This window comes from Neophocaena asiaeorientalis, unplaced genomic scaffold, assembly GCF_003031525.2.
Source record: "Neophocaena asiaeorientalis asiaeorientalis breed wild unplaced genomic scaffold, Neophocaena_asiaeorientalis_V1.1 scaffold196, whole genome shotgun sequence".
NCBI classification, from domain to species: Eukaryota; Metazoa; Chordata; class Mammalia; order Artiodactyla; family Phocoenidae; genus Neophocaena; species Neophocaena asiaeorientalis.
Genome location: NW_020173929.1, coordinates 2223821 through 2246880, shown reverse-complemented (window position 1 = coordinate 2246880; position 23060 = coordinate 2223821). Strand labels below are relative to the sequence as shown.

Here is a 23060-nt window from a genome sequence, read left to right as displayed (position 1 = left end):
TAATGAAATGGTGAATAGAGGAAATGGAGTGTTTTATTGTTGGGGGTGGGTGGGATGGGAGGGGTAGAATCATTTCCACTTTTCCAAATAGTTAGGAGAAAACTTTCTCCAGGATGTGGAAGAGTTTGGAAAACTTAGTGATGGATGTATACTTAGGCTTGAGAAATTAACATTTATTGAATATCTAGCCAGGCACTTTGCAAAAATCTTTATCAGCATCCATAAACCACTTTAGGGAATGGTTGGTTTTTAGAGTAAACAAGCCCATAGAGCTTAGGTATAGTTAACTAGTCCACCATCTCACTTCTAGTAAATAACAGATGTGTGAAGTTCGTGTCTGACCAGACTCCCTACAGCTGCTTACACCATATTGCCTTTGGAAAGAAACGGAAAAGAAATCCGATAAGTGATGTATTCCTTAGCTCACAATCCATGACACGTCTCCCACCCCCATTTTAATACCATCTTGTCTAAGCTGAAGAGTGGCCATCATGTGCCTCAATCAAGCCCAGCCGGGTCTCAACCCATCCCTTCACACTGGAAGTACTTAACCCTCCGAGATTAAATCTTGGCAAAAAAAAAAAATCCATTTAATATACGCTTTGCATTGCCCTAATGTGCTGAAAAATAACCGTGACAACCTAATTGAGAGAGGCTGACCCTTAGATTCAGACCCCATGCACCGTTTACTTGGGAGGGCGTTAAAATTATGCCCTCGACGACCATTTCCCTAGTTTGGAAGAAGAGCCTCTAGTTGATTCCCAACTCTGCCCACTACAGAGCAGACAAGGTTCCTGCTCTGTGCAAGGGACACGCCGGGCGAGGGAAGCTGAAGGGAGAAACGAGGAATTTCTAGGCCGGAAAACGAAGAGAAGCGATGGATTTGGGGGCCAAGGGCAGAGAGAGAACTTACGGTGAGATCTGGGGGCACGCTTCGAGGATACCGGATGTAAAATTTCGCATAAGGGGCTGGAGTGACCCAAGCAGGTTTAGTAATAAAGGCTCATAGCGGTCCGGGCTGGGCAAGTTTAGGGACCGGAATGGGAGGAGAGAGACCGGGAGATCTAAGGGTGAGCATGTGGGCACCTGGCAGAGCTCGCGCAGCTTGGCTGAAGAGGTACCCGAGACACAGACGGACGCCACCGCGCTGGCACTTGACCCGCAGGGCGGTGGGCGGAGCCTTCCAGGGAGCCGCCCATCGACCTCCCCGTGGGCGGGGCTATCCTGCCGATTACACAACAAACCTGTGCAATCGGCTAGGGAACTGCGAGGGCGGTGGCGGAGAGGGCGGGGCCGGGGCGGGGCCAGGCCTGCACTGGGCCAGGCAAGATGGCGGCCGTGGAGACCGAGTCGGCGCCCCTGACCCTAGAATCGCTGCCCACCGATCCCCTGCTCCTTATCTTATCCTTCTTGGACTACCGGGACCTAATCAAGTAATGGGACGATGCGCACGGCAGGGGTGGGGTCACGGGTGGGGGAGGAGGCGTAAGGCAAGAGGGACGGAGGCCCGGCTAGCCGACAGGACCTGGACTCCCGTGACAGCCAGGAGGTGACGCCAGGGCCGCCCTGATCCTGCAGAGCCATCCGGGGGCAGGGGCGAGACCGGGGCGGAAAGGGCCCCGCCTTGAGGTCTTCCTCCCGTCCCAGGCCCAGGCCTGAGGAGCGACAACAGCTCTTTCTCCCAGGCTGTGGCGAGGCCCAGTTGGAAGCGGGGCCAAGTGCTCCCCGCTGCAGCCGCGCGGACCCCAGCGCCCCGCACCTCCCGGCCCCCGTGGCCTTTGCCCGCTAAGGGCAGCCCTGGCCGCTTTGGAAAAGTCCCCGTCCGGGCCGAGCGCTCTTCTCTGCCTGGGCCAGGAGCCTGTAGAGTCAGGCGCCAAAGTGGGCAGGTGGGAAGCCGGAGAGGAGCCAGGCGACCCCCTGATCCCTGGGTGCGACTTACGCAGCAACGTAATATCTGGCAGGGCTCACTTTCGGACTTCTGTGCTAGATAATTGTTTCGCTTTCAGCGTTCCTTCTCACGGTTGCATGTTGGATTTTGTGTTTTGGTACTGACTTCCGGTGGTGCGGTACAGGTGACCATTTTCCCTCCTGTATGCTTTGGGTTTCCCAAGTTACCGGCATCTGTTCCAAAAATAAACACCGGTTGCTGGTAGGGGTGGTTAAATGCCCAGTTACTTCAGCGCTTGGGACCGTCTGGGATGGTGGAAGAAATGGCGCTGTTTACACCCTTGACAGCTGGTGGCATGGGTCTTTCTTGTGCCACCACATATATTTGCAAAGGAGGCAGACTCGCCCTCTTAAGGATAGGTAGGCGAGATTCGTTTTCTTTTGTTTTGTTTTTTGGATTAACCATTGGATTTTAGTCATTTGCTGATTGTACCCTGTGTTGTCAGGGATCCTTTTAGAAATACAGCCTTCTTGAAGTTACTGGTAGCTGTTGGTTGGTTTTAGCTAAGTGGTGACAGAGGGATAATTCCAGTTTCTGGCTGCTATCTATATTAGTACCTGTAACACTTTTATTTTTCTAGAAAACAAATTTTTCTCTACTCAGGCTTGTAATAAAGTGTATCTTTTTCTTTCGAAAAGGCTGTTACAGTTCCAAACTATTTTCATCTGAAATATTCTGTTGCTATAGCCTTTTAGAAATCTAACACATACACAGACGCTTTTTGATCTGTGGGCCACATTGCTCCCAGAGTGATTTTTCTAAGACAGATCTGGCTGTCATCCTCCTTAAAAACCTATAATGCCCCTTGTTATTTACAGATTATAACCTAAACTTCTGGGAGCATTTAAGGCCCTTATTATTTAGCATAGTCTACTCTGGCCAAATAGACCTCTGCCAGCACCCTTGTGTTTTTTTGTTCTGTGGCTTAAACTCCTGACCCTGCCTGGAATGCCATGCCCCCTTCTTCTGAACCTGGCAAGATGGAATTCCTTTAAGGACCCCCTCTCCCGAGTCCAGTCTCTACCTTTCTCCTTCCTCTGCAGAAGGAGAGGTATTTACCATACCAGATAGATTATGCATTTCTTAAATGTAACGACTGTCTTGTTTATCTTTGCAGAGTCACCATTTATTCAACAGATTTGCTTTTTTTGGGTGCCTGCTGTGTGCCAGCCTATTAAATGTCGGGGAAACAATAGTGAACAAGACAGACAAGGCCCCTCTCGTAAGCTTACAGTCTAGAGGGCAAGATGGAAAACAAATAAGTGCGTAATTACAAGAGCTGCTGTGTGCTATGAAGGAAGTGAACCAGTTGGTCTGTTAAGGAATTGATTCAAATTGGAAGGAGCTGCTGTATATGACGGATAACATAGAGCAGTCCTGGCAGAAGGAACGGTGTTTTCAGAAGCTGATTGGACAATAGCATAGCCTGTTGGAGGAGCTAGAAGACTGGTGTTGCAGGAATTAGGGAATGATTCACAGGCAGAGAGGCTTGGGAAGAGACTAGTGAGATCATGCAGGACCTTGTAAAACAAGGTGAGGAGATCGGATTTTATTTTAAATGCTTTTGGTAGTAATCAACATTTTAAACAGAAGTGATCCCTCCATAAATGTTTGTGGAAGTGAACTGAGTTGAATACTGTATTAGGGTTCTCGAGAGAAGCAGAACCAATAGAGAGAGAGAGAGAGAGAGAGAGAGAGAGAGAGAGAGAGTGTGTGTGTGTGTGTGTGTGTGTGTGGTTTTTTTATAAGGTATTTGCTCATGAATTATAGAGGCTGAGAAGTCCTACAGTCTGCCAAATGCAAGCTGGAGACCCAAGAAAGCTGGTGGTATAGTTTAAAGGGCTGAGAGCTGGAGAGCTGATGAAGTAGATCCCAGTCTGGGTCTGAAGGCCTGAGAACCAGGAGTGCCAAGGACAGGAGAAGATCAGTGTCTCAACTTAGCGGTCAGGCAGAGAGCAGACTCAACCTTCCTCTGCCTTTTTGTTCTATTCAGGCCCTCGATGATTGGAAGGTGCCAACCCACATTGGGGAGGGCCATCTGGCTAACTTAGTCCACCAATTCAAATGCTAATCTTTTCTGGCAACATCTCACAGACACATCAAGAAATAATGTTTAGGGGCTTTACTGGTGGCGCAGTGGTTAAGAATCTGCCTGCCAATGCAGGGGACACAGGTTTGATCCCTGGTCCCAGAAGATCGCACATGCCACGGAACAACTAAGCCTGTGCGCCACAACTACTGAGCCTGCGCTCTAGAGCCCACGAGCCACAAGTACTGAAGCCCACGCGCCTAGAGCCCATGCTCCGCAACAAGAGAAGCCACCGCAATGAGAAGCCCGCGCACCACAACGAAGGGTAGCCCCCGCTCACTACAACTAGAGAAAGCCCGCACACAGCAACAAAGACCCAACGCAGCTAATAAATGTTTTTAAAAAAAATAATGTTTAACCAGCTATCTGGGCATCCCTTAGCCCAGGAATGTTGACACAAATGCCATAGAATTTTATCCACAGAAAAGTTTCCAGTGTACTGCAACTTCTTTCCTGTAGTTTATAGCCCAAATTTGTCAGGTGTCCTGCCGATTGCTAAGCTCTGAAGGTTATGGTACATATTTGCTGAACTGGATTGGGTTGGATTGAATTAGTCCATTGGGATCATTATGTAATATAAACTGCATAGTTTGAATCTCACTGTGTATCAGAATTACATGTGGCACTTTTTAAACATACACATGCCTGAGGTACAGATCTCACCCCATGCCAACTGAGTCAGAAGCTCTAGGATAGTAGTTTTCATCCTTGACTTGCATCAGAAATCACCTTTGGTGCATATTCCAGAGATTCTTTTATGTTAACTCTTGGGATAGTGATGGACTCCGAATTCACAAAACTGGAAGGATTCCTATGTTTGCAAATGTTAGTTTGGGCATCTCCTGAGCTTGGCAGAAAAGGATGAGAATTATGTTTGTATAAAATCTGAAAAATGAACAAAGGCTAATCTGTTTACCATCAGTTGTTTTTTAACATGCCCCACTTATGGCCTTGACAAATCCCATGTGATTTAAGATTCCCTTAATTGATTAGCTATTGCCCAAGTGAAATCTTTTATACCTACTTTCTATAACTTGTGATTTCTCTTCTGAAAGGATAGAAATGCATTTTTTTAAATCTTAAGTTCATTCTTTTTGAAAATTAACTATGTAGGGTAGGATTTACAGGATTCAAGCACTATTGTATTAGAAATCTCTGTATAAAAAGAAAATTATTTGTTTCTAACATTCCAAATTTTTGAGCAGCTGATAGTAACTTGAATAGCTATGGATATTGAAACAGAATTGTTGAGAATCTGACACCTTTTATAGGTGGGCTTTCCAATAGTTGCTATAGTTAAAAAGTATTTTTGGCTGTAATATTTCTTTCTGTTAAGAAAAAATTAGAACAAACAAAAGCCCTGTGTATTTAATATCAAATGTCTCACAGATCTTAAAAAGAAAAAGCACTTTGTTTACACCTGAATAACGTTTCTATATGCAGAAATGATTACTGCCCCAATAATAAATATAGGAAAGCTCTTTGATTTGAAATTAACTCCAATGGTTTATATGTTTTATAGACTTTCATATGAAAATTACAATTGTAGACATTTTGTGGTTTGTGAACTCAAATAGTTAAGATTTCACTACTCACAAGGTAATTATACTAGCTAATGTGTTAAACAGGTTTTAGAAAAGATTGTTTTGCAGTTATAAAGGTAGATAGTGGCAGAAAAGCAAAAGGAATAAAACTTAACATTGAATATTTTCATCTTTACTTTTAAATTGTTTTCTTGTTTTCTTTTATACTAACTGTGAATCTGGTTACTGCCAGTTGTTGCTATGTCAGTCGAAGACTTAGCCAGCTATCCAGTCACGATCCGCTGTGGAGAAGACATTGCAAAAAATACTGGCTGATATCTGAGTGAGTGTTTGGGAAATGTATTCTTGAAATTTGGCCCTTGGCTTCCAGTAATGCTAGTCTATCCTGATTCTTCTCTCTAACCCTTGTCTCTTTAACCCCTTTGGTGGCCTTTCTTGTGCCTGCCAGTAAATGCAGGTGTTCTCCAAGCTGCTGCCCTTGGCTCACTACCCTTCTCTGTCCGTGAAGTCTCCTGCATGCACTGTTGCACTTTGTAGAGACTACTTGTATGCTTCTAACTCCCAAACCTGAGTGTCCACCCCTAACATTCCCACTGAGCTCCAGATTTCTTTGCACAACCGTCTGCTGGATCCTTCCACTGGATAACCCACAGGGTTCACTGAATTCAGTAAATTTTAATAAATTTGATAGAATAAAAGGGTAGATGACAGAAGGTGGGAGGGAGTTGGGAAAGATGAAAGAGGGTAGGATTGCTAGTATCTTTTTCTTAGGTTGAGGGGAGTCAGGTAGTGACTGAAGTTGGTGAAGCAAGAAATAGAGGTTTAAATATACTACTTAAAACTGCAAGCTACTCAATAGAATGAAAAATTAGTAACAGAGCCTCCAAACATTGGGAGGAAGAAGAATGAGGAAGAGGGAATTTTAAGTATTGCTGTATCCTGGTCTTTTACTTTGGGGTATCAGTAGATAGATATAAATTGGGAAACCAAGAACTAGAGGCATAAACATTTAGAATTATAGAGATAACTTCCAGAAATAACTAAAGATTCCTTTGAGAGGTTGGTTGGACTTAGAACAGGAGACTGCCTAGTTTTTCATCTTAAGTTCTTCAGTACTTTTTGGTTTTAATAATATATATGTATATTACTTAGATTAATAAAAAGATACTTCCCTTCCACCACTGCCCCCACCCCGAAAAACGCAGGCACATGTATACAACACCCTGAATTGTTCTTTTCCCCATCCCTAAACCTGATCCTCCTGCATTCATATCATCATAGCAGTACCATCCATCCCGCCCTCCAAGCCAGAAACAGGAATCATTCTAGATCTCTTTTCTCCTTCTGTCTCTACATTCATTCAATTACCAAGCTTTTCTGATTTTAGCCCCTGTATATTTCTTGAATGTTTCCTCTCATTTCATCTAGCCACCACAGTTTTAGCTCAGTTCATCATCTCTTACCAAGACTGCTGCAAAACCCTTCTAGTCCATCTCTGTGGCTCTAGTGTACACCCTTCCCAAACCACAACCACAATTCTGCTCTTTTAACTCTCCTGTTAAAACTCTTCAGTGGCTTTCCATTCCCTACAGGATAAGGTCAGCCTCATTCGTATGTTACCTTAAGGCCCTTTCTGGCTGCCTTATCCTGTACCACTTCTGACTCTTAAATTTATACTTCCTTCTTTCTCCCTGATTAGATTATACATTTTTGAAGGCAAAAAATGTGCCTTACTTTTAATGTCCTCAGTAGCTAAGTAGACAGTAAATGTTTGTGGAATTGTACCAAATAAGAATGTTGAATTGTGTGATTCCTTTGATATGCTATATGATTCTCTAGCTAATCCAATGTAGATAAGTTAGATTAATATTATTGTATCATTAGATTCTAAATATTCTCTAAAATAGAAAAATTAAATATATGTTTAAAAATTGTGTAACTGGCATGTTTTTAGGAGTAAGTTGAAATTCATATCCCATATACTATTCACATTATATCTTATCAAGGATTAGAAACTTAGAAAAAAAATAAGTAGAAAGTAAGAAAATAAGTGACTCATTATCCCACCATGCCAGCAGTAACTTGTTAAATTTTTTGATGTATGTGTCACTTTTTGTTATCTAGTCTTCACTTGTAGCTACAATAAATGAAAATGAAGACAAAAATAACCATAAATTCCCAATAAAGTATGTTGGTATAAGTGTCTAAAATATATGCTAATTTCATTTCAAAAGATTTTTAATTTTATTTTTTAAATCTATTTAGGGAAGAGAAAACACAGAAGAACCAGTGTTGGAAATCCCTCTTCATTGATACTTACTCTGATGTAGGAAGATATATTGACCATTATGCTGCTATTAAAAAGGCCTGGGATGATCTCAAGAAATATTTGGAACCCAGATGTCCTCGTATGGTTTTATCTCTGAAAGGTATTGGGAATGCAGGGTCTCCCTTCCCCATTTTAGTTTCATAGTAGAGATAGGTTAAATAACTTTGGGTTTCTATCATCTGTGCTAATCTGTGCTAATCCAACATTATCTGTAATTCACCATTCGCATTTGGTCAAGCACATAGAAAGCCTAATTTGCTAAAAGGACCCTGGTTCTAGTGCTTGCCCTATTTTTGCCTACCTCAGCATCCACATGATTATTAGCAGTGAAAGCTTCTTTTTATCCTTACATTTGTTTTACATAAGGAAACTAGTAATGTTATTGTTGCTTGAGGATAACTTGTAATTTCTTTTAAAAGACTTTTTTTTTTAATTTGAAAAATTGCCTGCTGTATCAACCCTCTTCCCTCTTTTTAGTACAAGTAAATGTTTATTTGACAATCTAATATTTGAAAGACCAAATATTACAGACTGGGTCTTTAAGCATGTAGGAGCAGCCTAACAGAGTAGGGAAAACTTTCATCCCTATTTTGACATTTACAGAATAATGAAAACTAAGATTTGAACTGAGGTCTATTTGACCCCAGAATCTATGCTGTCTCTACTATACTATTATTGTCCAATTTTGGCAAGAAATATTAACAAGCTATTTCCCATTACTTTGATTTTTAAATTTATGCCCAAGAAATACACAAATGGATTGCAGATATATTGCTACTTACCTGCTCTAGCCTCCAAGTTTTTTTCAAGTTTCTCCACTAAAAGGAATTTTATATGTGTTTTGGTTTTGCTAAGCTGAAATTGAGATCAGTTCTTCTCAAATGTGTACCTTTTGAACTAAGGACTCTTTTGACATGGCATTCCTTTTACATTTCATATTTCTGCTGTACGTTTCCATGCAAATATGAATTTCATACAGATCATGATTGAATGACCAGGTACTTAAAACTGAATTGCTAGGAGGTAAAAGAAAGAATGATTTGGCAGAGAGAGTACAGCTTTGAAAGAAAGTACCCTTGATTAATATTTTTAATAGGTTTTTTTCCTGGAAGAAAAGAAAAATATTATCCACTTGGTGTGTGGGGTTAAATAATTTCAAGAGGAAAATAATTCAGAAAATAGGTATTTGGTAATGATAAGTAAAATATGTAAGGGTTTGCAATAGCTGTTATTTATTAAACACAAAGCTAGGTACTAAGCCAAGTACTGTATATTATTCCATTTAAGTTGCCAAAATCCTATGAGGTAGGTCATTACTAGTCTCATTTTATAGGTGAGCTACCTGAGGCATAAAAGGCTAAGTAAGTTGTTTGCTATCACAAAGGAGAGCAGAGCCAGGATTTGAATATAGGGCTGACTCCAGAGATGTGGTCTTACCAGCTGTTGAAGGGAGAGAAGACCTATCCTATTTTGTTTAGAATGTGTTAGGAGTCTTAGAGAGCTAGTCTAATATTAGAATATTTGGAATATGGGAATATAGACATGGTTCTCCTTTGAGACACAGAGCTACCAGGAAAGGAAGAAACTAAGGATACATAGCAGCTTCTTCCTTTTTCCTTTTTCTTTATTTTTTTTCTTTTTTAATTTTTTGAGGGGACACTCAATTGGTATTCCCAGGCTCCCTGCTCACTGTTTTGTACTTAATGGTTGAAGGTGAGGTTGTCAGAGAATTCCTTGTCAGCCCCTGTTTTACTCCCAGGTGCCAGTTCTCTGGGGTCTTTGCCATAAATTGGAATAGGACAAAGGCTCTGATATCTAGAAAGCTGGAGATTCTATTAATGTCGACCTATGAGTTTTAGGGCTGAATCAGGAAACTAGCTGCTCATCTCAGGGGCCATAGTACCTGACTCAGTTTCAAGGGTATAGAGATCACAGATAGGAAGGAAATTTGGAAAGCAAATAGGCACTGGGTTTGGGAAAATTTTTATTAAGTATCTTGAAATTATAGTATATTGATGTACATTCTACCAATCTATCTCATGGTATATATCTCATATCTTTGAATTTCATATTAACCTTAAGTATTGGCTTAAAATTTTAAAGTCAGAAGGGACTTTTAGAGATCATTTAGACCAGGGATTAGCAAACTTTTTCTTTAAATGACCAGATAGTAAATATTTTAGGCTTTGAGGGACAGATGGCCTCTGTCACAACTATTTAACTCTGCTATTGTGGGAAAGCACCCATAGACAATATAACAACAAATGGGTGTGGCAGTGTTCCAAGAAAACTTTATTTATGGAAATAGGCCGCAGGCCAAGGTTTGGCCTGCAGGCTGTAGTTTGTGGATCCCTGATTTATACCAGCCCTTTCATTTTACAGGTGAAGGAACAGGCTCAGAGAGTTTAGGTGACTTATTCAGGGTCCCGCAGCTAGTGAGTAACAGAGATAGAACTCTAATCTAGATTTCTTGGCTCCTAGTAATCTTTTCACTGCTCCCTCATACAAATAAGCTGGGGGCAAGGGAAGTACATAAACACTTATTGTATGCCAGGAAAGCACTTTGTTAAGCGCACGAAGCTTATTTAGTCCTCGCTGTAACTCTCCTGGGTAGGTAGTGTTATCTTCTGTCTTGCAGATGAGGAAACTGGATTAAAGAGATGAAATAACTTGCCAGAGATCACAGTCAGTCTAGTCATCCCTTGGTATCCACCGGGCATTGGTTTCAGGACCTGCTGAGGATATTGAAATATGCAGATGCTCAAGTCCCATAGTTGACCCTTTGTATCCTTGAGTTCCACATCCGGATACAGAAAGCCAGCTGTAATTGGTAGAGCTGAGATTTGACCCTGGTCTGTCTGGCTCCCAAACTCTATTATAGTAGGATGCCCCTCTAAATGTATTTCCTTATATTTGTCTTTTGCCATGTTTGCTTGTTGTTATTTTACTTTTTTTCCTGCCTTGCTCTCTCTTTTCAAGAAATTCTTGGCTTCTTAATGTTACATGTTAAATGTCCAACGTGTAGCACTAACTATATAAATATTAGTGGTTTTTTTCTCATTCACCTTCTGGTTCAGGCAGCTATTCAGCTTGTTTTCTTTTGTATTGAACTTTTTAAAAAATAAACTTTTCATTTTGTACTAATTTTAGATTACAAGACAGTTGCAAAGATAGTACAGAGAATTTCTGTACACCCCTCACACAGTTTCAGTTTCCCCTAACGTACCAACCCATGGGACATTTGTCAAACTAAAGTCTTCACTGGCACCTTACTACTAACTAAATTCTAGACTTTATTCAGAATTCACCAGATTTTCCATCAGTGGAATCCTTTTTCAATTCCTGCATCCAATCCAGAATACTACATTGCATTTAGTTGTTAGTTGTCATGTCTCCTTAGTGTCCTCTGGTCTGTGGACACTTCCCAGTCTTTCTTTGTCTTTCACACCGCTGACAGTTTGAAGGAGTACTGGTCAGGTATTTTGCAGAATGTCCCTCAAACTGACTTTGTCTAAAGTATTACTCACGATTAGACTGGAGTAATGTGTTTTCAGGTTACCAGCGAGGTGAGGTGTGTCATCACATAGCTGGGGGTATGTGATATCCACAGCCTATCACTAGTGATGTTAACCAACCTATAGAAATGTGCACAGATCATAAGTGTACAACTCAGTGAATTGTCACAAGGTGAACATGCCCATTGTAACACCCGTCAGGTCAAGAAGTAGAATAATTATGTGTACCTAGAACCCTCCGTCTTTCTCAGGGGTAACCACTATCCTGATTGCTAATGCCACTGAGTAGTTTTCTCTCTTTTTGAACTTTATATAATTGGCATGATTAAGTATGTTTTTTGCGTGAATTATTTCTGTTTCATTTGTGAGATTCAGCAGTGTTGTGTGTAACAGTATTTTGTTCATTTTTGTTACAGCATAAATACTCTGTTATATGATTAGACCACAATTTATACATTCATTCTATTGTTGTTGGATATTTGGGTTGTTTCTAGTCTTTGACTATTACAAATAATGCTGTAAATCATTTTTGATGTACATATGAGCATATTTCTATCAGGTAAATATCTAGGATTGCGTTTTCTGGGTTGTATAGTGTGCTTGTATTAAACTTCAGAAGATACTGTTATTTTTCCAAAGTGGTTTTACCACTTAACATTCTTACTAGCACTTTAATAATGTTGTCATTCTTTTTATTTTAGCCCTTCTAGTGGGTGTGTAGTGGTGATTTTAATTTGCTTTTCTTTAAGGATGTAGAATGATAGTTTTATTTCTAGCTTTCCAATCCCTATATGTCATTACTTTATTTTTCTTGCTTTATTGAACTGGCTAGAGCCTTCAGTGCAGTGTTGGATAGAAATGATAATAGTGAGTATCCTTATCTTTCTGACTGCAGAGGGAAAGCTTTCAACATTTCTCCTTTAAAGCTGATGTTTGCTGTAGATTTTTAGTAGACACTCTTTAGCATGTTGAAGAAAGTCCCTTCTGATCCTAGTTTGGGAAAAGGGTTTTTTGTTTTTGTGCTTTAAACAGATAATTGAGTTTTATCAAATGCCTTTCCAGCCTTGTCATTATCATATGATTTTTCTACTTCATTTTGTTAATGCTCTGAATTATATTGATTGATTTTCTGAATGTTAAACCAATTTTGCATTCTTGGAATAAACCTACTTTGCTTGGAATGTATTATCTTTTTTATGTATTGTTGGATTTGATTTGCTAGTATTTGGGGTTTTTACATCTACGCTCATGAGAGAGTTTGGCCTGTAATTTTCCTTTCTTGCAATGTTCTTGTCAGGTTTTGGTATCAAGATGATGCTGGCCTTGTAAACAAGTCGGGAAGTGTTGCCTCTTTTTCTGTTCCCTGGAAGAGTTTATGTAAGCTTGGTCTTATTTCTTGTTTAAATGATTAGTAGAATATACCAGTGAAGGCATTCAATCCTGGAGTTTTCATTGTGGGAAGGTTTTAAATTAAGGATTCAATTTCTTTATCAGATTTAGGACTACTCAGATTTTCTACTTAGTCTTATGTCAGTTTTGATAAGTTGTGTTTTTCTAGGAAATTGTCTACTTCATCTACATTTTCTAATTTATTGCCATAAAGTTTTTCATAATTATCCTCTTTGTAATGCTTGTTGGATCTCTAGTGATTTCACCTTTCCATTTCTTATATTATTTGTGCTTTCTCTCTGTTGTTCTGGATCAGTTTTGCTAGGTAAGGGCTAATCAGTTTTATTAGTCTTTTCAGAGAACTGACTTTTGCCTTTGTCAATCCTCTCTATGTTAATATCTTATTTCTTATTTCATTAATTTCTCTGGTTACTTCTCTTTAAGTTTACTGTCACTTTTCTCCTGACTTGAGATGATTACTTAGATCATAGATTTTTCAGCCTTCCTTGTTTTCTTCAAATGCATTTAGGGGTATAAATTTCCCTTTAAACATAGCTTTAACTTCATCCCACAAGTTTTAATATGCTGTATTTTCATTAACATGCAGTTCAGAATATTTTGTGATTTCTTCTTTGACCCATGGATTATATAGAAATGTATTGCTTGATTTCTAAACATTGGGGGCTTTTTTAGTAATCTTATTAATGTAATTTATATTTTAATTCCACTATGATCAGAGGATATACTCTATATGAGTTCAGTCATTTGAAATTTATTGTGATTTGTTCTGTGGTCCGGCATATAATTTATCTTGGCAAATGTTCCATGTATACTTGAAAAGAATGTATATTCTGCCATTCTTGCCATTTAGTACTATGTATATGATTAGGCAAAAACTGTTGATCTTGTTCAAATCTTCTGTACTCTTAATGAGGTTTTTGGTCTCCTTGTTCTGTTAGTTACTGAGAGAGGTATGTTAAAATTTCTCACTGTGGTAGGCAGAGTTCTGAGATAGGTCCCAAGATTCTCACCCACTGTGGTACATGCCTGGTATAATGATAGCTTCCCCTTGAGTGTGAGTTGTACAATGGATATAATTGATTTCTGTCTTGTGATTAGGTCATATTAGATGACAAAAGGGTTTTACAGATGTAATGAAGGTCCCAAATTAGTTGCATTTGAATTAATCATTAATCAAAAAGGAAATTATCCTGAGCAGGCCTGACCCAATCAGGTGAGCCCTTAACAGGAACTGGGCCCTTCCAGAAGTCAGAGAGATTCAAAGCCTGGGTGTGTCCCCTACAGGTCATGAATACGCAAACTGGCACGTTGTGGAGAGGGCCAGGTGTTAAGGAATGGCAGGTGGCTTCTAAGAGTAGAGAGCCTCAATCCTGCAACTACAAAGAACTGAGTTCTTCCAACAACCAGTGAATTTGGAAGAGAACCCCAACCAAAAGGTGCATAAGGTGCACGAGCAGCCCCAGTTAACACCATGATTCCAGCCTTGTGGGACCTGAGCAGAAGATCCAATTCAGTCATGTCCAGAATTCTGACCTACAGACACTGTGAAATAATAAATGAGTGTTATTTTAAGCGGCTAATATTGTGGCAGTAGAAAACTAATACACCCATTATGATTACAGATATATATTTTTTCCATTTTAATTCTGTCATTTAAAAAAATGTATTTTGGGGCTTCCCTGGTGGCCCAGTGGTTGAGAGTCCACCTGCCGATGCAGGGGACGCAGGTTCGTGCCCTGGTCCGGGAGGATCCCACGTGCCATGGAGCGGCTGGGCCTGTGAGCCATGGCCGCTGGGCCTGCGCGTCTGGAGCCTGTGCTCTGCAACGGGAGAGGCCACGGCGGTGAGAGGCCTGTGTACCGCAAAATGAAACTGACACAGCATTATAAATCGACTATACTCCAATAAAAATTTTTTTTTTAAAGTACAGTATATCCAGTAGACCCAGATGGGATGGGGACAAAAACGTTGTCATAAAAAAAAAAAAAAAAAAAAAAAAAAAGTATTTTGAAGCTGTGTCATTAGATGCACAAAATTAAACTTATAATACCTGTGTAGTGAATTTAACCTTTTTGCCATTACAAAAAGTCCTCCATTACCTCGAATAATGCTATTTGCCTTAAAGTCTATTTTGTATGATTTTAGTAGCTATTTTAGCTTTCTTTTCTGTATCTACATCTTTAAGATGTGCCTCTTGTATATGATTGTGTTTTGTTTTTCATCTAGTCTGTCTTTTAATTAGATTATTTAGTCTGTTTATATTTAATGTAATTACTAATACATTTGAGTGTAAATATACCATGTTTCTGTTTTATATTGGTGCCACCTGAGCAGGTATTCCTTTTTTGCATTCTTCTTAATTATCTTTTATTCCATACTTCCTTTCCTTTCTTATTTATCTAACTTTTTTTTAGTGATTAGCCTAGAGATTAAAACATGTATCTCTGACTTAAAGTCTATTGTAAATTAGTATTTTTACCACTTCCTGAACAATGAAAGAACCTTAGAATACTTTAATTTCAATTACCTCCCTCCTGTCTTTTGTAGTATTATAGTTTTGTGATTTTAGTTTTCAACATATTTTATATCCTTGAAAACATTATTATTATTTTACATGTTCAACATTATTTTAGATTTACCTGAATATTTACCTTTTCTGGTTGTACTTTATTTCTTCCTGAATCTTCATGCTTCCATCTCGGATAATTTTTCTTCTGCCTGGAGAATTCCTTTTTGTTTTGTTTTGTTTTGTTTTTAACGAGGGAATGCTATTGCTGAATATTTTCAGATTTTTTTGTTGTTGTTGAAAAATATATTTATTTCATCTTCACTTTGGAAGTATATATTCACTGGATATAGAATTCTAGTCAGCACTTGAAGATACCATTCTTCCAGCTTGTATTGTTCTGTTAAGTCTTATTGTTGCTCTTCTGAAGATGACTGTGGCTTTTCCCCTTATCTGACTGCTTTTAAGATTTCTCTTCGTCTTTGATTTTCAGCAGTTTTCCAGTAATGTGTCTAGATAATGTTTTTCTTTGTAATGATTCTCCATGGGGTTTATAGTGCTTCTTAAATCTATGGTTTGATGTTTTCATCAGTTTTGGAAAATTCTCTCAACCCTGTGGTACTGCTGAAAGCTTTGCTCAGCTTCTCGGCCTCTCAGCCTCATGTTTGCTTTCAGAAGTGGTAGTTGCCTCAGAGACAAAGTGGCTCCAAAGCCCTGGCTAAACTCTCAGTTTCCCTGTTCTTCTGGACCAACCTTCCCCCACCCCACCCCTGCCAGTTCTCACTGTCTTTGAGGTTCTCCAAAAGCCTTGAAACCAATTTTCTGTTGTTCAGTTTTTCTAGTTCTCAGCAAAACGTTTGGTCCAACAACCTGGTGGGCCATTGCTGGGAGTGAATGTCTTCTCTTAGTATTTGTAATTACTGCTTTTTAAAACTAGAATATATGGCAAGCTTATAAACGTGAAAATCAAATTCAAGGTAATGGCCTCCTCACAGCATGAACCTACACCTATGTCCTATATTTCCCATTAAGAGACTAGGTTAACACTCTTGAACAACATCTATTTAGAGAACTTCTGGAGAGTTTTTTAAATAGAGAAATTTGAGTGTATTAGATTAAGAAAAATGAGCTATGCTCTAAAGTTTGTATTGTACTGCGAAAAAACTATTGTGGATTTCACTGGTGCCTGCCATTCCATATTTTGCTTAGTGCCAGTGTTTTCCCCATGGAGAGAAAAAACTGAGAAATTTGCTTCCTCAGTGCTTCAACCGTCAGAGCTAATCTAAAGTGATATAATATTTCTCTGAATTTTCAATTCATTTCCCTATATTTCAGCAAGTACATTTTGGACAGAATTCACTTGCTCTAAGATTGTATCATTGGCTAGCAGATAGATTGCATTTCTTCTTAGATTTAAGGCTTATGGTTTCTTGATAATTTGCTTTTTTGTGCATCTGCAGAGGGTGCTCGAGAGGAAGACCTAGATGCTGTGGAAGCTCAGATTGGCTGCAAGCTTCCTGATGATTATCGATGTTCATATCGTATCCACAACGGGCAGAAGTTAGTGGTTCCTGGGTGAGATGTTCACTGTTTGAGTTATTTTTAATGATACAAGTTATTTTCTAGAATGTAAACAAATTGTATTTGTAGTTACTCTTAACAGATTAAAAAGTATAAGAACTTCTTCCTGTTCCTTATAACAATCCATAAGACAAAATCTATAGCTTGAATTTGATTTTACCAAAATAGATAATGTCTCAAAAACATGGTTTCTATCAACACATCTTTACAGTTAAATGGTTGGGGTGGGCCTACAGGACAGGAGAGGAGATGTGTGTGTGAGTATAATTTAAGTAAAATTTAACTAAACCTGTTTCAAATCCTTGAAGTGTTCATCCTGTTACAGGCCAAGTAAAGTATTTTAGAAAGCTTGATATAAGTTCTATGAATCATACATGTTAAAAGTAATTTGTTCAGAGCTACATACACTTAACTAAAGAAAATATTAGTTTTGTCCTATTCGAGCATAGTCTATAATTGAATGGCCTATTTTAAACTTACTTCTAAAAGATATGAAGTATTCACTGTGGAACCTTTTGTAAAAGCAGACCATGCAGTAGCTCTCAAATTTACTCACAGTTTTTAAAGCTACATGCTTCTAACGGTTCTACTCCCTTTGTTCCCTCATGAAATTAAGGTATTTCAGAGACATTGCACTTGTGACATACGGATAGGAATTTAGGGAGAACTTTGCATTGTTCTTATTAGAACTTGGTATCTCTTTGTGTGTGAAGAACCATATGAGGCTCTGTTACCATTTCAGATCAGAGTTGAGTGAGTACAGGGAATCTAGGAGGTGATCATACTGAGGTTACAAGGTAGTATTCAGAAGTCAAATGTTGGGCAGTTGGGACTAGATAAGCCTAAATCACTGGGTTTTTTCCTATTCTGTTTTCCTGTCAAGCTGAAGCTTGACAAAATTGTCATATTTCAAGAACCAACAGGAGAGAACTATACTAAGCATTGCTCAGAATTGACATGACAAACAGATCATGCAACACAGGGATTTTTATCTACCCACAGCCCAAACAGTGAGACTTAGGATGAGACTCTCATCAAGGACCGACACCTGTGTTGTTCTCATACGTATGAGTTTAGACCCCATACATCCCAAGTTTATGAAAATTTGGACAAGGATTAAGCTGATTTCCATTTATACTGCCTGGTAGGATAATGTAAGCTAAAGGTTGTATCAAGATGAAGGTATCAGAGAGAACATTAAACATGAAATTAGTCATACATATATATATAGCAAAACACTGGCAAATTATGGCAAGATAGAGTTTTGAAAGCAATAAAACTATTTTTCTTTTTAAAAGGTTGGCATTTAGACAGTTTAGACATTTAGGCTTTTAATTTAAATCAAAATCTTTCCACTCAAGAGTTTGAATTTAATATATGCAGAAATTGTAGTGTTTGGGGTATTCCTGGTTTAGAATTGACATGTTAATCGTTCTTATAAAGTTGTCAATGTGAACTTATTATTCATCAAAAAGATGGCAGTTGACTAAATTTTTGAGTCTATGTTCTCAGGTTGTTGGGAAGCATGGCACTGTCTAATCACTATCGTTCTGAGGATTTGCTAGACGTCGACACGGCTGCTGGAGGCTTCCAGCAGAGACAGGGACTGAAATACTGTCTGCCTTTAACTTTTTGCATACACACTGGTTTGAGTCAGTACATAGCAGTGGAAGCTGCGGAGGGCCGAAACAAAAATGAAGTCTTCTACCAGTGTCCAGTAAGTAGGAAGCATGTTTAAATGTGCCTTTAAGATGTGTTCTGATGGCTGTATAAAATGTGCATTAGGAATTTTCAGGGTTGTAGAATGGGTATAGAGCATTATGCAATTTGATTATAGACGGATCTAACTAGAGGGCTAATATTCTGATATAATGGCATGGAGTGCTAAAAGAAAATTAGCATTTTCTTTTAAAATTAGCATGCATACAGAGGGAAGCTGTGATTTGTATTAGGACATTTTAAGTTTAAGAAAAACTAATGAGACACGCAAGAGGGAGGGGATATGGGGATATATGTATATGTATAGCTGATTCCCTTTGTTATACAGCAGACACACACCATTGTAAAGCAATTATAGTCCAATAAAGCTGTTATGAAAAAAAGAAAAATGAATGAGCTTTTCGTTGAAGTGATTAATTGTAATATAAATTTCTAACTTTAGCTTTTGGACATCATCCATCATCATTCGCTTTGGATTCAAGTTCTGAGTGCAATAGAAACTTTCTAAACTCTTTCTTCAGTAGGTATTTGAGTTGTTGAAAAATGTAGATCTTTTTTAAGAGGATTTTGTTATGATTTTAATGTAAGCACAGAAAATATGGCAGTTGGTTTCATTCTTATTTCTTCAGTTCTCAGTCATTCCTCAGTTGCAGACTTTCTGCTTTCATTTTTGCCTAGATGTGAACTTAAATAGAAAATATTTTTCAGGGGCTTCCCTGGTGGCACAGTGGTTAAGAATCCGCCTGCCAATGCAGGAGACACGGGTTCGAGCCCTGGTCCGGGAAGATCCCACATGCCGTGGAGCAGCTAAGCCCATGCGCCACAACTACTGAGCCTGCGCTCTAGAGCCCGTGAGCCACAACTACTGAGCCTGCGTGCCACAACTGTTGAAGCCTGCGCGCCTAGAGCCTGTGCTCCGCAACAAGAGAAGCCAACGCAATGAGAAGCCTGTGCACCGCAATGAAGAGTAGCCCCTGCTCGCCACAACTAGAGAAAGCTCGCATGCAGCAACGAAGACCCAATGCAGCCAAAAATAAATAAATAAATTTATTTTTTAAAAAAATTCATAGTTATCTGAAACATGTGACTCCATATAACATTTAAATTATTTAAAGAGCTTGCATAGCTTTTAATTTTTTTTCTAAGCATTTTCACATCTTTTATCTCATTTTTGACTTGATAGCTCTGTAAGGTTGTAGGATGATGACTTGGTCTCTCCATTTACTGGGAGAGGAGACTAATCTAGAACTGTTCAGGTCCCTTGACTGAATTCAAAGCCCTGTCTTCTGGGTTCATAGGCCATGTGTCTTCTCACAGTTTTAATGTCCTAATTGTTTTCTTGAAGGATCATTTATTAGTTCATTGTAACTAATAGGAAGAGCCTAAATATAGAAATCATAAGAGCAGAAACTGAGAAGTGTGAGGAATGTCTGAGTATTGGTTAGCGCACTTAAGTTATTTTTATCTGTTTTGTCTTGTCCCCAGAGAAGGATACAGGTAGTGAACAATGGGGAATTAAGTAAAATGTATTTTCCTTGATTACAATATTCTTTTTCTCACCTAGGACCAAATGGCTCGGAATCCAGCTGCTATTGACATGTTTATCATAGGTAAGAGAAAAGTCTCTTCTTTCTGGTCGAAAAAATTAAGTTGGTAAAAACTTTTCTGTTACTTGATCAACTGGCAATTTTATATTTGTATTTCTTAAAGCTTGCTGGTTCATAAAGTACTATAACTAGGTTCTCATTAGAATAGCCCTTGTACATTATTTGACTTGGGTTTCCGTTTGGAAAAAAGCTGTGCCATATACAACCTTGTGCTCTTAGGATTCTGCTATAGAACAGTGAAATGTATAGAATGGCTAAGAATGTGTATATAGTTCCCTTACACACACATGCATTTTCCATTGATCATATTAATACATAATTAGAGATATAGATACATAAAATAACTACACTTTTTCTCTTCTGGTGCCAGTGCTATAGTAAAATACTGATGTCACACCAGAGACCTCAGACCAGCAGTCTTCAGAGACCAGAATAAACTGGGCCTTATAAACTGCTTGGCACACCTGGTTTTTCTTGGCCTGAAAAGCGTATTTCTCATAGGATTTTGAGAACAATTCAATTTGTATTCAAGAGCAGCTCCCCCCTGTGCTATTCATCCATTCTTGTTTTGCTTAGATTTTGCTCACATAGAAGACAAAGAGAAGCTTCCTGACTATCCATGCTGCTTTTTAAAGGCATTTCTGGAACATATTAAACATCATTATATATTAATAGTAAAAGGATCTTGCAGGCCAAGGCATCTGTATTAAATTGTATCTCCTAATTGGAACCTTGAACAGAGTATAAGTCTCTGTGCGTTCAAACTACGGCATATTCTAGGTTTGTGGCATACTTCACAATATCAAGAAGTTCTCACCCCTGTGCAGTCAGTTATAAAACACTTTTAAGCTTGGTTCCTAGCCTTCAGCTAACCCTGATTCCTGTGGTCTGTGGTATCTAAGTTAAGCACCCTCTGGGGGTTCCGCCCTTGCTCGTTGCCCTCTTTGGCTTCTCTGGGTGGCACATACTCTGAGAACATGATCGTCCTGGCTCTAGCCCAGTGGTGCTGCTCAGTCTATAAACTAAAGTCTGCCTGAGCTCTACGGTAAGCTGCTGGCTAGGCTCTGTGAGTTTCTTAGTCTTAGTTTGGTGCTGGTCTGACATGGTGTGGAAGACCCCACCACTACAGCAGAGTACAAAGGTCTGAGAATACTCTTCTGGGAGTTGGGGTTTCTCCTAGAATGAGAGAGTAAAGCAAAAGATTTGAGATGCACTGGAAGAAATGAGGTGAGAAGTTAGTGCTGGGAGGAAAGATGAGAAAGCATCTGATCTGCCTTTACACTACCTTGATAAAACCCCAATACTCTCAAAGGAACTGCAAGATATGGGCTTACTTTAAAAGGTAAATTACTGTAGAACATATAAATTACATCTTAATTCAACTAAGTTTGACTTTCTTGGAATTTTTGGTAAAACGTAAGACGGAATCTCCTGATATTCAGTGAATTATTAATACATATTTAAGAAAACTGGAATCTATGTGCAGATAAGTTTAGTGGTGAAGGCTGCATGGAAAATTTTATCCTTATTTTAAAGAACACACTTCGGTATGTGTTGTAATAAATTAAGGCACATTAAAATACACCATGCCAATTTCTTTTTTCATGTAAATCATAAGAAATTTCTTTTTTCTTATATAACATTTTAGTTCATGAAATTTACAAAATGATTTTTTAAACTCTGCAGGGAAACTGCTAGTTCTCAAAACAGAAAATTGTACCTTCTATGAATTTAAAAACATTCATGTGGCCCCTTAATATCTAGCTCAAAGTGGATAGAAGATGATCAGTGATCATTTGAATAAAGTAGCATTTAATAAAGGGTTAGAGTGGGCCATTAATAGGCATTGAAAAAAGAGTAAACTATTGTAGCTTACCTTCTGTCAGTTGATACCTTTAAAATTTTAAAGCTGTATACTCTCAGACTCAAGCTTAAATTGTATCTTCAGTCATTCCCTAAATAGAATTATAAGTAAATACATACTATAAATTTAGCATCTGACTTTCAGTGTGGCGGAGAACAGGAACTGGGTTAATAGAAACAAGATTATGAAGAAATTCATTAAACAACATTGATTAAGGGACTAGTATGTGTTAGGCACTGAGCTGTATTAACAGTAAATGATGGGGGTCTGAGAAAGTTATGTTGTATTACCCACAAGAGGCAACATAATTCATGTAAATACTTGTTATTGATCCAGTCACTAGGTCACGGATATATGGTCTGGACTGGACTATCCCAGTCATTCTTCTCTGCGTTGAGCTGGTCACTGAGAATATGGAGGACCGCTGTACATTTGAATCTGTAGTAATGCAACTGGGCTACTTTGGGATTGGCCTGATGCCCAGAACTCCACAGTGCTATACCCCTATTAGATGTCCAGACTGATCCTGGCTTCTGCCAGAATTTTGTGCATGAGTCAGGATGTGCCTGGACCAGGGATGTACCCTGATCATATGAGGATAGGTGCTGATACGTTTTCTGTAGTTTCTTCCTAGACATAGCTATATCTCCTTTGTTCTATATGTTCCAGAAATTATAGACAGAAGGCTTTTCATTCTTGTACCAGAACAAATTAAAGTTTAAAAGTCAACTATTTAGTTTTAAGTGCAAAAAGTAGTTTGAAGGTAGTCAGAGGATTCCCTAGCAAGGTAGTTTGGAATAAGATTGATAGAACTGAGGATAGAAATTTACCTAATAAAGGATTAGTAGAATGGTATATATAAATATTTCTAGTTTTGGCATCACTAGATATCACTATTAAGCATAGAGAAATTGTCGTTTTCCCCCTTGTTTCCTGTATAAATTAAAA

At 38.8% G+C, this 23060-nt stretch overlaps 1 protein-coding gene across 3 annotated transcripts in view; it reads left to right on the top strand.

Moving 5' to 3' along the window:
* The first annotated feature begins 1305 nt into the window (after nucleotides 1-1305).
* The window catches only part of FBXO3 (F-box protein 3), a 32401-nt gene continuing 10646 nt past the window's right edge, over nucleotides 1306-23060 (top strand). For 2 of the 3 annotated variants that reach the window (XM_024752577.1, XM_024752578.1), the window contains exons 1-6: nucleotides 1306-1433; nucleotides 5814-5903; nucleotides 7847-8010; nucleotides 16802-16916; nucleotides 18435-18639; nucleotides 20206-20251. In XM_024752577.1, coding sequence (XP_024608345.1) covers nucleotides 1330-1433; nucleotides 5814-5903; nucleotides 7847-8010; nucleotides 16802-16916; nucleotides 18435-18639; nucleotides 20206-20251 — 724 coding nt within the window. In that variant the 5' untranslated portion in view covers nucleotides 1306-1329. Of the gene's footprint in view, nucleotides 1434-3065; nucleotides 3482-5813; nucleotides 5904-7846; nucleotides 8011-16801; nucleotides 16917-18434; nucleotides 18640-20205; nucleotides 20252-23060 lie in introns of all 3 variants that reach the window. The other variant, XM_024752579.1, reaches the window with a different exon arrangement.